A 19,217-nucleotide genomic window follows, 5' to 3' on the forward strand; every position below is an offset into this window, starting at 1 on the left:
AAGTGCGCATGTAGCGGCTGCGGATTCTTATGTTTACAAAAACAATATCTAAAATGTCACTTCAAAAATCAACTTAAAATTATATTTATCGCGTCTTTGCTAAAAAATTATTTCTAATTTTATAAAGTTAAGAAACACTATTTAATCATTTACTCGCTTATTCGAAAGTTCAGTAGCGGCATTTGTAATTTTGTTAGAATATGGATACCTGGATAAAATGTTAAGTGGTGTTAGGTCCTCAAACGATCGTAGAGGGGTTGAAACAATCGGCACTAAAAATAAACGCGGTGGAATAATCTGATTGGATATAAACTTGTTAATCAGATTTTAATTGATTAATATAACAATGTGTAAGTCGTTATATAATTAATATGGTTCGTTTTAATGTCCACTAGTTCGTAGAATAAATTCGACAGGAAGTATTCTAACTTAGCGGTTTAAAACAACCGAATGATCAAAGCACAGTAAACTGTGGATTTAACATATAGCAAGTTTAGCACAACTTGAAAACTTTACAATACTTTGAACACTTTGAAATGAAGGAGGGGAAGCCATATTTATAGGCAAAACCCTTGAACTACAAAGACAATTATGGCAAAGACAATCTAGAAGTTGCTAAGACAATTTGGCTAATTGTCCTGCTGATTTAAGCCTTGCAAGACAATATTAGAGATTGGTCTACAACTATTAAGACAATCAAATCCATAGGCAAGACAATCCAAAGTGCGTTAAGACAATTACAAAACTCGGCAAGACAATCTTCCAGATTGTCTTGCTAAGTTACATTCGGTCTAGATTGTCTTGCAAGGAATTCATGGCAAGACAATTGTAGAAACGGTAAGACAATCTTTCTTCCCGTGTAATGGAAGAGGGAAAGAGCACGTTAAGACAATCCTTTGGATTGTCTTACCTTGTTAATTCAACAAGACAATCCTTTGGATTGTCTTACCTTGTTAACTTAACAAGACAATCCAATTTTTCTTTAATTAATTAACCAATTAATATTCACTTAATCATATTAAATGCATAAATTCATAAATTATATTAATTCGAGATAGAATTAATTTAATAAATAAATTACACATCCAATATAATTATTTTGAGAAGTGAAATAATTAATTAGATAATCATTTATCCTTTTTCTTCTGCAGCAGAGTCTTAACTCTTCTTTAAACAATTACGATATTCGACTTGATTGAACGACCACACTCTCTTAACGTAGAATATTTAATCTGATAAGCTGATACACAAATGTATTGTCTGGTTCATCTGTAACTAGCTGAATCAAATATTTCTTGTCAATTAAACAATTAAGTTGTGGCTTGTTCGTCGATTCTTCGTCTTCTGAGTTTTTCTTCATTTGTAGACACAATATGGAATCTTCTAAATAAATAAAGTATTTAAACTTTATACCTTCTGATCTTCTGGACGTGCTACAAACGATTATTTGTACACTGAGGCTTGAACATATTAATGAACTTCTTCTAGTGGTTTGCAGCAGCATCCTGAAATTCTTCTGACATAAAATCTTCAATAAATCATTTGACGTTCTTCGTACGGATTCCGATTAACAGTACTTACTATTTACTTGCTTTCTTATCAGAGTTGAATTGATACCTCTTAATTACAAATAGGCTTAACATAAGCCTTTCAAGTGGTTATATGATACTTTATCTTGAAGCTCACGTAGTAATCGTTAATAAAGATTAAAAAATAAAAATTTTTATCACCAAGACATTTGCGGAACCATTATAAAAAGAAAATAACAACACATAAATTGATCCAGGAATTTTAATATTTCTCTATGCAAATATATCATTAGTCTATACTACTTCCGATATAAATATGTTCACAATCTATATATAAAACTTACAATAAGCCCATCTTGAATTTGCGTTTTCTTAATGAACTGGAAAGAAGACCCGGACCAGTTTTCATCATTTGTAGTCTGATAGGTCCATTATTTTGCACATTTTAACTACCTATTTATTGCTTGTTTTCGTATTGTTATTAGTTAATTGCTTTGTTTTCAGGAAATTTTAGAGAAATCGAGAATTCAAGAGAAAAAGGAACAAAAAGGTGCACGAAGGGAAAAAGAGGAAGAAAAAGAAAAGAAAAACAAGAAAAAGAAAATCAAGACACAAAGACCCTTCTACCCCTAAAACCCTAATCTTGGCCTATATAAACATCCTTTTCTCTCATGAGCAACCAACTTAGTCTAACTTAGTCTTTATCCTAGTTTTTACCTAGTTGTTAGTAGCCTCCTTTATCCTCTTCCACATCTAGAATAGCTTGCTCTTTCAAATTGTAATCTCTCAAATATTGTAAACACTTTCATTTATATAAGTTCAAGTTTGGCTTCTTCATCTCCTACATCTTTACCTTGTTGAAATTTATGGCTATGATCTATTTTCTTTCCAACAAGTGGATAAAGTGGCATTTTTGCCAACCACTTGTGGGTTGAAAGAGACTTTATTTTATGTTTTAGTTTACATTTTGGTATTTAGATTAAGCCCCTTTTAATTCTCAATATTATTAGGGATAAATATCAAGTAGGTCACTCGTTTTGTCTAAATGTATCAATTGAGTTACTGATTTTCAAATTGACTCAAATGAGACACTCATTAGAAAAAATTGTATCAAAAATATAACTCTATCGTTAGTCGAAATTTTGAAAAGTATTATATATTGAGTTTCGCATATTTTTATGAATGGTATCACATCCAAATGAAAGATCCCGAGTTCTACTATTTTCGCTAATATTTTTAGATTTTTAAAAATTTATCTCCTATTTAATTTTATTTAAATCAAACAAAACAATCAAAAATTAAAAATAAATAGTTGATAAATTTTAAAAATCTGAAAATATTAGCAAAAATAGTAGAACTCGAAATCTTTCATTTGGATGTAATACCGTTCATAAAAAATATGTGAAACTCAATATATAATACTTTCAAAATTTCAACTAACGATAGAGTGATATTTTTGATACAAATTTTTCTAATGAGTGTCTCATTTGAGTCAATTTGGAAATCAGTAACCCAATTGATACATTTGGACGAAACGAGTGACCTACTTGATATTTATCCCATATTATTAGTGGGTTCAATGATTTAGTTGATATTTTGGTTTGTAGTTTGATGGGGTTTTGTTAGAAACATGGTTGATAAACTAGTTTTGAAGTTTTGTGTAATTTGGAGTTAGTTTGGTTTGATTTGGTATTGTTCTTGTTCTTGGTTTTAGTACTTTTGTGGGCTTTTTGGTGTAAATTTTAGTTTATGATTTTGAATTGAGGTTAGTGGGTTTATGTTGGAAATATTATGTTGAGGCTAGATTTGGAATTTGGTGTAGTTTGGAGTTCATATGATTTGATTTGAGTCTTGTTTTGGTCAAAAATGGGTAGTTTAGAGGCTATTTACGGGGGTGTATTCGATTGGGATTTTAATGCATTGTTTTTAGTCTATGGATTTTAATGTATTGTATGGGATTTTGATTTTGTACGGATTCTTGATGAAATGTCGCAGAGTTGATAGGATTTAGGTACAATGCTTCAAAATCCCATTGAATTTGGTGGGATTTCAAAAAACTTAAAATACACTGAAGAATGCCACAAAATCCATCATTTTATGAAATGAAAAAAATCCATCAGCATTTGAATACCATCAGATTTTAATAGATTTTAAGCAATCCCAATTGAATACCATCGGATTTTAAAGCATAATTTAAAATCTCAATTGAATACCACTAGATTTTGTAGCATAATTTAAAATCCCAATTGAATACCTCAAGATTTTAATGGATTTCAAACAATCCCAATCGAATACTCTCGGATTTCATGAATGCAAAAAAAATGCTTTAAAATCTCAATCCAATACACCCCTCTTAGTGTAGAATTTGTTGTTGAATTTGGTTTAGAGGTTAGTAGGATTTGATTAGATATATTTGGAATGGCTTGATTTTCCGGTTAAATCGATTTTCCAGCGAGATTTAAGCTATTCCGGGCACCTCCATTGATTCCGGTGGACTTTCTTTTTTATTCCCGACCGATTGCGCGTTATAGTTTTGTTTACGCCAACACAGTGTACACTCTCTGTCCTCGAGTTTCAGCACCGCGCTACCAGTTTATTTTATTTTGCGTTCACACTATACTATACCTCACTTTTTGTATTTCCATTTTCTTTTCCGTCGCGTTTTCTTTAATTAATTTCTTAAAACTTGATTTTGAACAACTTTTTTTTTTTGGTAGTTGATTGGTTCACATGAGTTTCAGTTTAAATAAGATATTTAATATTGATTAGTAAAAACAAAATTCTCAAAATTAATTGGTCTAATTCGATTAAGTTAAAAATTAAGTTTTCGCGAAAAAAAATTTAGTCCTTGTGGCTCGAATCTTATATTACTAAAACGTGATCGTGCGCTTGCGATTAATTTTAAAATCTTAATTTTGGCACATCAAGTTTTTGGCGCCGCTGCCGGGGACTAAAATTAATTTTCGCGCCTTAATTTTTAATTTTTCGGATTAGTTTTTTTTTTATATTCTCTCACTTCTTTTTGGTTGAATTTTAGGAAATTGGAGGAATATGAGTTAGCTTGGAATAAGTGGAGAATATTCTTGGAGTATTGGAAGCTTGCTTGGGTAACTTGTATCTCTCTCCTATTTCAATTTTTTTTATTTAGAAAATCACAAAAAAATCTGAAAATTAAAAAAAAACACAAACAAATCAAATATTTAAAATCCAAAAATATTAGTTAGAATTACATATGTGTTGCATCATGCATTTAATCACTTAGGAGCACATCATTTAGATTTTAATTTTTGTTTTAAATTTTCGTACCTTTAATTGTGGTGATCGCTGGAGGACCCCAAGATACGTTAATTTCTTTCTTTCTTTAGATAAAACACATAGTGTAGAGCATCCATATTTGTTTATCGTTATTAATTATCTCGTTGTGTGGTGCATCATCTAAATAAATCTTAAGGGCAAAACCCATTCATAAGATAAGGGGAGGGATTTCATCACTCTTTCCTTGGCCCACAACAACTAATTTCCTCATTTTGCATTTCCTTAGCCTTTAATAAAATTAAATTAGACATTAGCCCCTAGGATTTCGCGCTCAATTAGGAAGGTACCTAAAAGACGAGGTAATCTTTAATTATTCCGACTCTTCGGTGTCTAAGGCTAGCGAAAGCTTACCTGGCCGATTAAGGTTTGGTGTCTAAGCGCGGAGATTGGCCTCTTGGCAATGCCTGCTCCAAACTGGCCAACCGGTCCGAATAATAATTGATTTATCAAGTTTTTAGTGGTCCTTACGGTTAGGAGCAAGGTCTAGTCGTTTTATTAGGCAACCATAGAACTAGGATTTTCTTTCGGTTTTACACCCTTTTTTGTGTGTTTTACTTTATCACACTTACTTGCTACGTGTTTACTATCTTGTTTATGCGAACTACTTGGGTTAGGAACGAATCATCTAGATTAGTAAGACCGATAATCGAGATTCCCTCGTCCTCTTCGGATTCCGAAACCCTAGAAGTTCAAGAACCGATAGTTAACATGGCATTGTCTCTTAAAGACCGTTGTTACCCGTCCCGTTCCGCTCAACCATCGTGCATCACCCTTCCTCCCGTTAATGGGAATAATTTCGAGATTAAGGCACATCACATTAGTATGTTGCCTAAGTTTTTAGGGAGTGATGGTGAGGATCCCTACCTTTTTATCCAAGAATTTGAGGAGGTTTGTGGTTTGCAAAAACTCCAACAATTAAGTGAAGACTCCGTTCGGCTTAGACTAATCAACTTCGCTTTAAAAGAAAACGCTAAAAAATGGTTGTATAGTCTACCCGTCAATTCTATTTCCACGCGGGAGGGGTTCGTTGTGGTTTTTCTTAAAAAGTATTTTCCAAACCATAAGACGACTCGAATTACAAATGAAATAAATCAATTTCATCAAAGGGAACATGAGTCTTTTTGAATTTTCTTTGATCGTTTTAAAAATCTTCTATCACAATGCCCCCACCACGGAATAGAAAAATGGAGACTTTGCAAGATAGTTTACGAGGCCTTAGATAGTCAAACCACCGCATTATTAGAGTCTATGTGCCAAGGCAAATTCATGGAGAAAGATGAGGACCAAGGGTGGGAATGTTTCGAGGATTTAGCGGAAAAGACGATGCTGTGGGAGTCAACTAGGGAACCCAAAAAGTCGATCGAGTCGTCTAGCTCTAGGGGTTCGCACTCGATAGGAAACAATGTGGCAACCGATGTCAAATTAGCTACCCAATTAGGAGACTCGAAGCTTTAGAAACTAGTAAATCTCCCCCACAAATGTCCATGTTCCCTAATTACAATTTTCAAAATCACGGAACCCAACCTTCGCACGAACTTGAACAAGTAAATGCGATGTTCCAAAATCCTAGGAATGATGCATTTGCACCCACTTACAATCCCGGATGGAGGAATCACCCGAATTTCTCGTGGACCCAAGGTCAAAATTTTCAACCTCCACAATCAAATTTTCAAAGGCCCAACCCAAACTCTTGCTCAAACCAAAGTCCGAATTCATTTCCTAACCCAATTCCAGCACCTTTGAATCCTACCGGTTTTAATGATTCGAATAAACGCCTTAATTCTTTAGAAAAGAGTTTGGAAGCCTTAGTTAAATCGCAAACTAATTTGACTCAATCTCAACAAACTTTCATGACAACCCTAACCCAAGATAGGCAACTTTTGCATTCTAATGTGCAAGCTGTTTCTAAGTTAGAGGCCTAATTGAGTCAATTAGCTAGCACGTTGTGTGAGCGCGAGAAAAATAAGTTCCCAAGTCAACCTGAGGTGAACCCGAAATTTCCTCTCAATCAAAGACCTCATGAGAATGTTAATGCGATTATTTCTCTAAGGTCTGGAAATCAAGTAAATAACAAAGTAGGTGAGCATGTGAATGAAAATGCGGAGTCGATTCCCAAACAAAATCCTTCTTTGTCTAGCACTAATCATGATAAGCCTGAATGTTCTAGAATCCGTGAGTCTATGAGTGAACCTAATCCCGGGCCCATTTCTAAAAAGCCCAACGAAGAAGTTTATAAGCCAAGGGTTCCTTACCCACAAAGGCTCATTCGCCCTAAATAATCGGCCCAAATGGAACAAATTCTAGAGGTTTTCAAACAAGTCAAGATAAACATTCCTCTTTTAGATGCCATTCAGCAAGTTCCTTCTTATGCTAAGTGTCTAAAAGATTTGTGTACCCATAAGAGAACCACCCATGTTCCTAAGAAAGCCTTTTTGACCTCGCAAGTAAGCTCGATTCTCTCGAATCAAATTCCCGTGAAATATAAGGACCCCGGTTGTCCTACAATTTCTTGTGTCATAGGAAATACTTTTGTGGATAAAGCTTTACTTGATTTAGGAGCAAGTGTGAATCTTCTTCCATTCTCGGTCTACCAAGCCCTAGGATTAGGGGATCTTAAGACCACCAATATGACCCTTCAACTTGCCGATCGTTCTATTAAAATGCCAAAGGGGATTATTGAGGATGTGTTGATCAAAATCGATGATTTTATCTTTCCCGTTGACTTTGTTGTTCTCGAGACTCAACCTGTCTCGAATCCTAAGAACCAAATTTCTATCATTTTAGGACGACTTTTTCTTGCTACATCCAATGCCCAAATTAATTGTAGGAATGGGTCAATGAAACTCACTTTTGGAAACATGACCATAGACTTAAACATTTTCAACGTCAGAAAAGAACCTAACGAGCTTTATGAACAACCGATAGGGGATAATGTGGTCAACAAGTTTGTCACATGGTCTAGTTTTGAGGATAATGAAATCGAGTCTCTTTTAAGTGAGGATTTCAAAGTCAACCACGAGAATAATAGAGACTATCACGATTCTTTGAAGGAGTTGAGGAGTTGTTAGGAGAATTGAACGACATTTGTTCAAAATGGGAAACTCCACCCGAGATTGTTAGTGTGAGCCCTAGGCCTGAATTTGAGAGTCATGTAGGTGAACCACCGACATTTGACTCATTGTTCCATCATTCGCATAGTGCCTTAGGAAAAGATGACAACGTTTCCTACATCATTCCTAGTGATTTATCCCTTGACCAAAATTGCATTTTCTCTAATTTGCTTGATAATAAAGAAGCATTAAGTTGCTTTAGGGAGAACATTAGTGATACTTGTCCTATATGGGTAAACGATGGTCACATGCTTGAGAAAGTCTTTGTACCCAGAAATTTTCGCACACATTTTGACTCTTTCTCGAAGTTTCATCCCATCTTTCCCTCTGGAATTGGTTGATTTGCTTCCGTCTTCGTACCTTCACTCATGAAGTTCAGGTATGGGAAAGGAAATGTGTGCGTCTGTGGGTTATGTAGTTCGTAATTTTCAATAATTGTGCATCTCCCTCATCTCATATTCAGGTATTTCCTCTTTACTCACTCATTTGAATTCTCTCTTTTGCATACATTGAGGACAATGCATGATTTAGGTATGGGGATAGCTTTAGTGTAAGTCTTAAAAAATGAAAATCCCTAAAAAATGAAAAATTAGAAAAATCCAAAAACAGAGATGTTTTAGCTAAGTTGTCTTTCCCTCACTTGAACTTTAGGAGTAGTTGGTGTTAGCACGTTTTCACAAAAGTGTATATATATATATATATATATATATATATATGTGTGTGTAGTATCTTTTAGATAATTTGAACGTAGTTAAGTAAGGCTGTCTTTTTGAAACTTGTATCGACCGATTTGTACTCGTAATTCCAAGATGGCACACACATTTGCACAAGACCTTTGATGGAGAGATTGTCTAGTGATATTATTCGATACCTGAGAGAGAACCCGCATGTTGAAACAATGTCGAATCGAACCTTTGCGAATAAAAAATAGCAAAAAAAAAAAGAAATAGAAAAAGAAAAAAAAAGAATAAACTACTTCAATACCCATTGTTCTTTATAGATAAAATCTTTAGATAAATGAGCAAATGTAGATTGACTAGTCTCGTTTTGTGGCCTTTGTTACCCGAGCAATTAAGTCTGTAGGGGGATTTCAAAACCTAGTGCCCTAAGACCGTTTGGTTTGGGAGTCACTGACCCAAAGCTCGCTACATGGGTAACATTGTTTGCCTAAGAACACGGACAAAATAAAGTCAATGCCAAAAAAATAAAGAAAAAAGAAAAAAATAGGAAGAAGAATAAGAGTTTGTGAAGTTTGGGTAGATATTTGTTTCGATAGAGATTGGGTCAGTTCAATATTGGTTGAAAAAGAGAAAATGTTCTTAGATAATTAGGATCCATCAAAGGCCTTAAATTCATTACACACCTTGGACTCTAGTAAATTTTTGTGTCGATTCAAGTAGATTAGAGGCAATTGTATCTTGATTATTAGTACAAGAGTCTTTGAGTCGTATTTTCCTTAAAAACGCTTTTTGTTAACACCAACGAAATTAGAGTAGAGTCGAGTAGACACTTGCTAGAATGTCTCACAGATTTTATGGGTATATCTTCTGTAAACCCTTAGGAGACAAAAATCCTCTTGAAGAGATCTTCTACGAGTTTAACGGGTTGGTGAACCTAAAATCACCCGTCACGCCTACGAAAAGGAGCCTAGGACTTGCATTTAGTTTTCTTAGTTTATTTTCTTTTCTTTTGATTTTTACTCGAGGACGAGCAAAAGATAGGTATGGGGACGTTTGATAGGTCCATTATTTTGCACATTTTAACTACCTATTTATTGCTTGTTTTCGTATTTTTATTAGTTAATTGCTTTGTTTTCAGGAATTTTTAGAGAAATCGAGAATTCAAGAGAAAAACAAACAAAAAGGTGCAAGAAGGGAAAAAGAGGAAGAAAAAGAAAAGAAAAAGAAGAAAAAGAAAGAAGGAAAAGAAAATCAAGACACAAAGATCCTTCTACCCCTAAAACCCTAATCTTGGCCTATATAAACATCCTTTTCTCTCATGAGCAACCAACTTAGTCTAACTTAGTCTTTACCCTAGTTTTTACCTAGTTGTTAGTAGCCTCCTTTATCATCTTCCACATCTAGAATAGCTTGCTCTTCCAAATTGTAATCTCTCAAATATTGTAAACACTTTCATTTATATAAGTTCAAGTTTGGTTATTTCATCTCCTACATCTTTACCTTGTTGAATTTATGGCTATGATCTATTTTCTTTCCAACAAGTGGATAAAATGGCATGTATGCCAACCACTTGTGGGTTGAAGAGACTTTATTTTATGTTTTAGTTTACATTTTGATATTTAGATTAAGCCCCTTTTAATTCTCAATATTGTTAGTGGGTTCAATGATTTAGTTGATATTTTGATTTGTAGTTTGATGGGGTTTTGTTAGAAACATGATTGATAAACTAGTTTTGAAGTTTTGTGTGATTTGGAGTTAGTTTGGTTTGATTTGGTATTGTTCTTGTTCTTGGTTTTAGTACTTTTGTGGGCTTTTTGGTGTAAATTTTAGTTTATGATTTTGAATTGAGGTTAGTGGGTTTATGTTGTAAATATTATGTTTAGGCTAGATTTGGAATTTGGTGTAGTTTGGAGTTCATATGATTTGATTTGAGTCTTGTTTTGGTCAAAAAATGGGTAGTTTAGAGGCTATTTAGTGTAGAATTTGTTGTTAAATTTGGTTTGGAGGTTAGTAGGATTTGATTAGATATATTTGGTATGGTTTGATTTTCCAGTTAAATCGATTTTCCGGCGAGATTAAGCTATTCCGGGCACCTCCATTGATTCCGGTGGACTTCCTTTTTATTCCCGACCGATTGCGCGTTATAGTTTTGTTTACGCCATCACAGTGTACACTCTCTGTCCTCGAGTTTCAGCACCGCGCCACCAGTTTATTTTATTTTTGCGTTCACACTATACTGTACCTCACTTTTTGTATTTTCATTTTCTTTTCCGTCGTGTTTTCTTTAATTAATTTCCTATAACTTGATTGTTAGGCCGAATTAACTCACTATATTAATTAATATAGTGAACACAATCAATAACAAAATACTCAAACAAGAGATTCAACAAAGTAAACTCTTATTCACAAAACTTAGTAGGTCACAAAAACTCTCTTAGTGATTTATAACTTATCACTAAGAGCTGTTGGGTTACAAGAATAATATTCTCGATGTTCTAACTCTTATAGAGTAAACCCTAATCTGTGTTTATATACACAGTTACATGATATCTACTGATTGATTTATAATTATCTGCTTCCTAAAATAATCTAATCAGTAGCTATCCTTCTGCTGTCCTGATTTGCATAATCTCCCTTGATCTTTATCTTCCTTATTTAGTCAGATCTGCTCCTGAAAATCAGCCGCCTGCAAACTCTGATCATCGATAAACTCTGATCCAGCTGTCAGTCGCTAAACTCTGATTTCAGCTAAACTCTGATATTTGCTTCTGCACACTAAACAAGTTAGATACCTGTGACATCATCAAATATGTAACAATCTCCCCCAACTTGTGCATTAGACAGAATGAACAAGTTATATATATGTACTGATGATGTCAAAAACTATTAAGGACAAATGCATAAAATAATTAATTTACAAAATTAATTACAACTTACAGAACCAGCAAAACTATCTATCAAATCAACCTATATCCATAGCTTTCTCTGACAAACTGGTTGATCAGATTTTCTTCTTTCAGCTTTAAGGTCTGGATCATTTGGGCTTTGACATTTCTGAGTTCTTCAGTTTCATCCCCAGTCTGATAGATAGCTGCTCTCAAGGCATTTACCTTGCTTCTCTGCATTGCTTCTCCAAGCTGAATCACCCTTGGTCTGTCTGCATCATTGTTGTAACCCAAGATTCTGGTGTTTGCAATAGTCTCCATTACAGAGCTATTCTTTTCCATACAAATTTCAGAACCATCATCTTGAGCTATCTTTGGAATGTATTCCTCATCAGATTTCACTCCATAAAATTTTCTCTTTTCATTTATAGTCCTTTTCATCAGATCAGACCATCTCTGAGTAGCTTCATTCTTGATCTCCAGCATATAGTGAAAATGTTCCAGCTCTCTCAGAGATTTTAGCAACAAATCAGCTTCTGAGATTCGGTAGACTCTGCCAGATTCCAGAAATAGAGCAATCTTCTCTTTATCTCCTGTACCATCATGAGTATCCATAAGGATCTGCACTGACTCAACTTTATCTAGGTCCTTCTGAGTAACAGCATCTCCCACTTTCTCAGTTAGAGGGTAAGGATCTCTGAAAATGGTTGCTGAATCTGTTTGAATTTTCTCCTTCCTGTGACCTAGACCAGTTGTGTCATAAGCTTCCTTTCCTATGGTTCCATGAGTCCTGATTCTGGTGAGCATTGGACTTTCCTTGTACAGACTTGTACCAAGGCTTCCAAAGAGACTCTTTTTCTTCTGATCTTGAGTCTTTTCAGAGTTTATCTTCAGCCAGGAGGCTTTAGCATTTTCAATCTTATCTTCTGTTACTGAAGCTTTAACTTGAGCATTGTCAGAGGTTAAAGTCATGTCAGAGATTGACCTGTCATCACCCTTTCTTCTTCTGGTTAAACCAGCTTCCTTTTCTTCTACTTGATCAGATACATCAGCAATTATGTTCACATTCTTACTTAGCTTGATCATCCTCTGAGAAGCATTTTATGATGCTACCTTGATCACTAATTTCTTTATCACAGGAGGAACTGAAGGAACTCCATCAACGGGTTTCTTCCCTTTGTCTATTGAATCAGATTCAGATTGAGTTTGAGACCTGGTTCTTGGTCTTTTGATGTCAGTGTAGTTCACCTCACTAATTATTATTCCCTTTTGCTTTGGAATCTTCTGTTTTTGTGAGGGATCCGTAATCTGTTTTTGCTCATCAGACTTTGTCTTGCTGATCTTCTTTTTCTCAGCAGCCAGTCTTTCTTCTTCAAGTGTGATGGCTTCTATATCTACTCCTGAATTTTCCTTTTCAAATATTTTCCTTGCCATAGCTTCATCAATTGCTTGCAAGGAAGGAGATTTGTAGAAAAGAGTGGTTTCTCTGCCTCTGAACTTCAGAGTTTGGCAGATGTTCTGAGACTCAGGGTCTCTAGCCTCAATCAACTTATCAGCTCCAAGAATCAGATCCTCTTTCTTCTTTTCAACCTCAGAGTGTAAGTCTAAATGTAAAGACAACCCTATCTGTTACATAGGGATGATAACTCAACAATAGAACATGACAAGTAAATAACACTACGCCTGCACCGGAATCGGAAGATACGAAGACAAAGGTTGAAGAAGCCATCTACAGTCTTGAAGGAATAAGTTCACTGGAAGAAGTTCATTAATATGTTCATGCCTCAGTGAAGAATAAAGATTGAAGTATTCAAGATTGTGGAAGCAATGAAGATGTTGTCCAAGTACTCTAAAGATTTCAGTGCAACCCCTGAAGCAAGATATTTTTATATATCTTGGTTGGTTATTTATAATCAACAAACTGAAGCATAAACTAACCCAGAACCGACTGATCAATGTTTGCTGACAAAGACGGTACAATGTTTAACTTCAGTGTTAGTCGCTTGTGAACCAGACCAGTGCACTAAGCGTCAGCACGTACGAAGCTTTGCAAAGTATCTATCGATCGAAGAATTGATCCAGTCATATCAAGTCATTTGTTCCAAAGTCAAGCCAAGCCAAATGCCAGCTATGCCAAAGCTTACTGCTCAAATGCCATATGTCAAAGCTTCCACAGAAAGCCATATCAGGAAGTGACATTTTATATATGTGCACTTATATATTTGTATATGTACAAATATAATTATATATGTATATATGTATATTTAATTAAATATAATATATATAATATATATGTATATATGTTTTTAAACATATGTATATGTATATATATTTAAATAAATATATATGTATATAGTATATGTATTTATATTTTACATAAACATTTATATATTTAAGTGTATATATATATTATATTATGTGCATAAATATATGTATATTTATATCTATAGGTAATTATATATATCTCAATATATATATTTATATTTACATTTACATATAATTATATGTATATTATATATATTTAAATATGTGAGAATATATTTAAATATATGTATATATATATTACTATATGTTTATATAAATATTATTTATATATATTTATATGTATATCTTTATTTATACATACATTTATATAATATTATGAATATAATATAATATATATAATATATGATTTGTGCCAACTCAAGATTTGAGCTAATTTGGCTAAGTAGGGAGAGGAGCAAACTCAAGTCAATCTCAGTCAAAGGAGTGATAACAAGGGAAGCATTACAATGGTGAAGCAAGTTCATATTTGCCTTAGAATTTCTCTAAGTCACCAAGTACCTCTTGTACACTCTGTGGCGCAACATTTGACCAAGGCGCAAGGTTTGACCCAGGCGCAACATTTGACTCGGGCGCAACATTTGACCAATGCGCAAGGTTTGACCCGGGCGCAACATTTGACCCGGGCGCAACATTTGACCAAGGCGCAAGGTTTGACCTTGGCGCAACATTTGACCGGTCAAATGTTGTTCCTCTACCAACAACTCTTGGCACAAACTCCTTGTAACTTAGAATAATTTCTAAGTCACAAACTCTACAAGGGAAGCACTATTTTGGAACAACATTTGACCGGTCAAATGTTGCTCCTCTACCAACAACTCTTGGCACAAACTCCTTGTAACTTAGAATAATTTCTAAGTCACAAACTCTACAAGGGAAGCACTATATTGGAACAACATTTGACCTGGTCAAATGTTGCTCCTCTAATCAACAGCTGTGGCGCAACTTTGTTTTGGAGTTAGAGTTATTTTGGATATCTGAATCCGTCCAGGACGAACTCAATCCGTCCAGGACGAACTCGTTAACCATGGTTAGTTTATGAAAGCCTATAAATATGTGATTGTGGTTCTCACAATTTACACATCCTTCGGGATGGATGGCCAAGTGCTATGCACAAACTCTCTCAAATATACACACACCCTAGCCTAATTTTGTACCATAAATATTTGTAGTGGATAGGGCTTGTAATATTTAGAGGAGTGGTCATTGTAGCCAACCTTCGGGTTTGGATTTGTAGCACCCTTCGAGGTATTTATCAATATACAGATATACCTTGGAAAATATTGTGTGTTGGTTTAATATTTTTATATCCTCAGAAACCGACCCAATAAATATCCGGAACACGAAACCCATTACAGAACTGCAATTTGTTTATCCGCAAGATTCGAAAGAATTTTAAATTGTAGTGAGTATCGTATTCAACCCCCCTTCTACGATACTTTGGACCTAACACAGAGTTTACAAGAGCTATTTCTTTAGATATAACATTTGAATCTCTGGCTGCTTTACTTATGCTCTGAGCTTGAGACATAACAGTCAGTTCCATAGACTTGTGTTTTTGAGACTCTCTGGGTCTATCAGAATTTGCTGCTTCCTTATTACTCCTTTCTTCTCTGATTTGCAGCAGCTTTGGCTATTTGTCAGCCATCTCCCCTTTTCCTTCTTCATCACCATCTGGCCTTTTCTTTTTCATTTGCTGATCAAGTTTGCATTTGTCTTTGGATATTTTCTCCCCCTTTTTGACATCAGCAGAGGTGAGAACTTGAACCAGCTGAGCCACAGAAGTGCTCAAATCAGCTAGAGTATGCTGCATTGAAGTTTGAGTGGCCTCAATGGAAGTAAGTCTGTCTTCAATAGAAGGAGGTGTAGCTCTGCACATCCTTTGACAATAAGTTAAGTTGCAGACTCTCCTTCTGGCAGGCTCAGAGGAAAGAAGTGTAGGGCTTGGAACTGTAGGAGCTATGATAGGAGAGGATTCTCTGACTGGTGACAGTGCTGTAATTGGAGAATCATCCTTGACTTGTGTAGAATCTCTGACTTGATCAGAGATAAACAGGTGAAGATCATGGGTCTGTACAAGAAGAGATGTAACTTCTATTGCATCATCATCTTCATTTTCATCAATAAAAATACTCAGAGTATGTGATGCCAGAGCTTCAGTAGCTGCATCAGAATTTGCAGCTGTAGTAATCTCCTGAGCAGGAGCTGCATCAATTTCTTCAGGTTGAAGCAGAGAGTCTTGAATCATCTGCAAGACCATCTCTATTTGTGCATCTTCTGATTGACTTGGGACATCAGAAGCTTTTTCTGACACTGTAGTACCAGCTGCAATTATATTTTCATGTTGAATCAGAGATTCCTGATTCAACTTCAACCCTTCATCAGATTTTGTCACTGTTGGTTGATCATTATGCTCAGAGAATGATTCTGACATTTGTGTATCAACTGCCATTGTGTCAAGTGGAATTGCAGAAAGAGGTTCAATCATGACTGGCTCTGCAGCTGAGGGTTGATCAGAGAATGGAATCAAGGCTTGTGTGGGATCCTCTGACTGAGGTGGCTCAACAATCAGGTCAGTGATTGTGGTTGGCTTGATTTTCTTTCTTGGTTTCTTTGCTGGTGGAGGAGGTGGAGGTGCTTCATCAGAGTCAGAGTCTGATATTTTCTGCAGAAATCTTCTTTTTTTGGGAGGTGGGGAGGGTTTGGTTGGGGATTTAGTGGACCTGAGAACCCGTTTAGGTGAAGATGTTTCAACTGGCCCTTGTTGGGAAGGACCAGAGGTTAGTGCTGGAGTAGATTTTACAACTGGCCCCTTTTGGGAAGGACCAGAGGTTGGGACTGGTTCTGGATCAACAGTAGAAGGGGGAGGCTGTGGTATATTCTCATCAGAGAATAATGGGGCATACTTATCAGGCAGAGCTACCCTTAACTTATCTTGTACAGTCATAAGAATAGCAAACACAGGCACATTTGGTTTCTTACTATCCTTCTTAATAAGATCAGTAAAGTCACGTTTGGTGATCTTAAAGGGCAATTCATTACCAGTTTCAGGGATGGGTACATCAGGAAAACAGTAAGAGAATATAAGCTGACAAAATCTAGCATAATATACAATGTTCATATTCTCTTTTCTTCTATCTCCAATAAAACGCAGTATGGATGTAGCAAGATCAAGTTTAAGGTTATGAATTAGAGAGTACCCGATCTGTTGGCTGAATATAGGAATAGCATCGAAGTTATTGCACTTGTTTCCAAATGCTCTTGTGATGCAGTCATAGAAAAAGCTCCATTCCTTGCAGAGGTTTGGACGCTTTAGCTCACCCATTTTGTCAGTACTTGCTGAGTACCCAAAGAAACCCATCATGTCCCTCAGAGTTTGAGTAGGGACTGGAGAATCAAACTTCTTCTAATCAGGAAGATGAAGAGCCTTCCTGACTGTAGTTGGAGAGACAAAATACTCCTGACCCTCATACTCACAGGTCAGAGATGGAGAGCCATGGTCACCCCCATCATCATAATTGGCAGTCCTCCAGAAGGTGAGAACCTGAGAAGGAGAGATGGACTCCGGCTGAGTCAGAGCATACATTAGCTCACTGTGAGCCAAGAAATCCTGAATAAGATGAAACTCTTTGGGGGCTTCATCGTTATCTAGTATGGCAGCGTAGTTGTTGGTGACAAACTTCGCTCCATTGAACTCAAAAGCTGTTGTCGACATGATTTCTGAAAGAAAATGAGAGTTTAAGGTAGTGCAGATAAGGTGTTTGATGAAATGCTGGTGAGAAAATGAGAAGAGAGTTTGAGAGAGAGAGAGAGAGAGAGAGTAAAATATCGTGTGTAAAAAGTGAAAAGAAATTTTCAAAAATGATATATATGTGTGTATACACGATGTACTGACTCTCGGTGTTAGTGGGACACGTGGCAGATGTCTAACGGTCAGAAAATGAGGTAGTGGAGATGTAATCATGACAAGCGTGTAGTGGAGTGTGAATATGTATTACAGTGCAACAATTACCGAGAAAACACAATTATTCACCGTGTTTTTCTCCACTCAGGAATTCAAATGGATTTTGTACCGTTTGACAATTAATTCTAATATTCTCGTGACCAAAAATCATTTATTTTAAACTCCGACTTGAATCAGATGATTGACCATTGACCAGAGTTTAAATAAATGGCAGATTATGAGACAAAACAGAGTTTGTTCATGAAATTTTGTACTGATGAGACATAAACAGTGAAAGTCTGAATAACAAGTATTCCTCGGAGTTTGCAAACGATTATTTGAATTTAATCGAAAATCACTCGATGTCTTAAAAGTTGTTAATCACAGATGTGGAGTGAAAGGTGTGTGTTGACATGATTCCTCTAATTGTAACAAAGATTGACAAATTACTTAAATAATATTAGAGAGAATCAGATGTACAGAAGATGTTTTAACCATCTCATAAGCCGAGTTTCTCACAATATGGATCAGAGTTTAAGTTTTCTTCTCTTTTCTATATCATTTATCTTTTGAAAGGAAACTTCTCATGGTAAGTGAGTCATAACCTTCATCAGATTTTTATTTTCTCGGTGTATTTCTCCAGTAATCAGAGATTGCGAAAGGTCTCTAAGAAAAATACGATTTTTCTGATGCCTCTGCTTAATACCAGCAGTGCACTTGGATCTTTCCTCTCACAGAATTTCTAAGATCTCAAAGGAGTACTAGAGATAATTTTTTTTTTAAGAAGAGACAAATTTGTGATCCATATCTGAGACCTAATCACTCTTAGCTCATAAGGGGAGTAAAGCAAGTTCTTCACTGAGTGCTTATCTAATATTTAAGAAGTAAGGCATTCTAAGTAACAAATTTAAATCATGTTTTGTGTAACATAGATTTCCACATATGTAATGTCACAAAAATCAGACTTTAGAGGTTTTCATGATCTAATTCAAGTATTTGCAACATATTCTTCACAGGAATGTCATTTATCAGTAAAAATTTCATGTCATCAGAGTTTGTCGGGTCAGAGTATAAATATCAGAGTTTGTCATATCAGTGCATAATCATCAGAGTTTAGATCAGAGAATAACAGATGCAGTTGTAGTTCAAGTTAATAAAAGAGATTAATTAATGTAGATATCTTATGAAGGAATGTAACAGAGTTTAGAGAGGACCAGAGATCATCCCTAATTCGTTTACAAGTCTGGTGAATGTTGCTTCAGCCAAAGGTTTGGTGAAGATATCTGCCAACTGCTGATCTGTTGGAACAAAGTGAAGTTCTACTGTTCCTTCCATCACATGTTCTCTGATGAAATGATATCTTATGCTGATATGCTTGGTCATGGAATGCTGTACTGGATTTCCTGTCATGGCAATAGCACTTTGGTTATCAC

General features: G+C 35.4%; 1 protein-coding gene across 1 annotated transcript; it reads right to left on the reverse strand.

Annotated features, from left to right (window-relative positions):
• Positions 1 to 15,474: 15,474 nt before the first annotated feature.
• On the reverse strand, positions 15,475 to 17,202 carry LOC135152158 (endochitinase A-like). Its single transcript, XM_064091988.1, has one exon. The coding sequence runs from the start codon at positions 17,200 to 17,202 to the stop codon at positions 15,475 to 15,477; it is 1,728 nt and encodes a 575-aa protein (XP_063948058.1).
• Between the last annotated feature and the right edge of the window lie 2,015 nt (positions 17,203 to 19,217).

The sequence above is a fragment of the Daucus carota genome, chromosome 4 (genome assembly GCF_001625215.2).
Source record: "Daucus carota subsp. sativus chromosome 4, DH1 v3.0, whole genome shotgun sequence".
NCBI lineage: Eukaryota > Viridiplantae > Streptophyta > Magnoliopsida > Apiales > Apiaceae > Daucus > Daucus carota.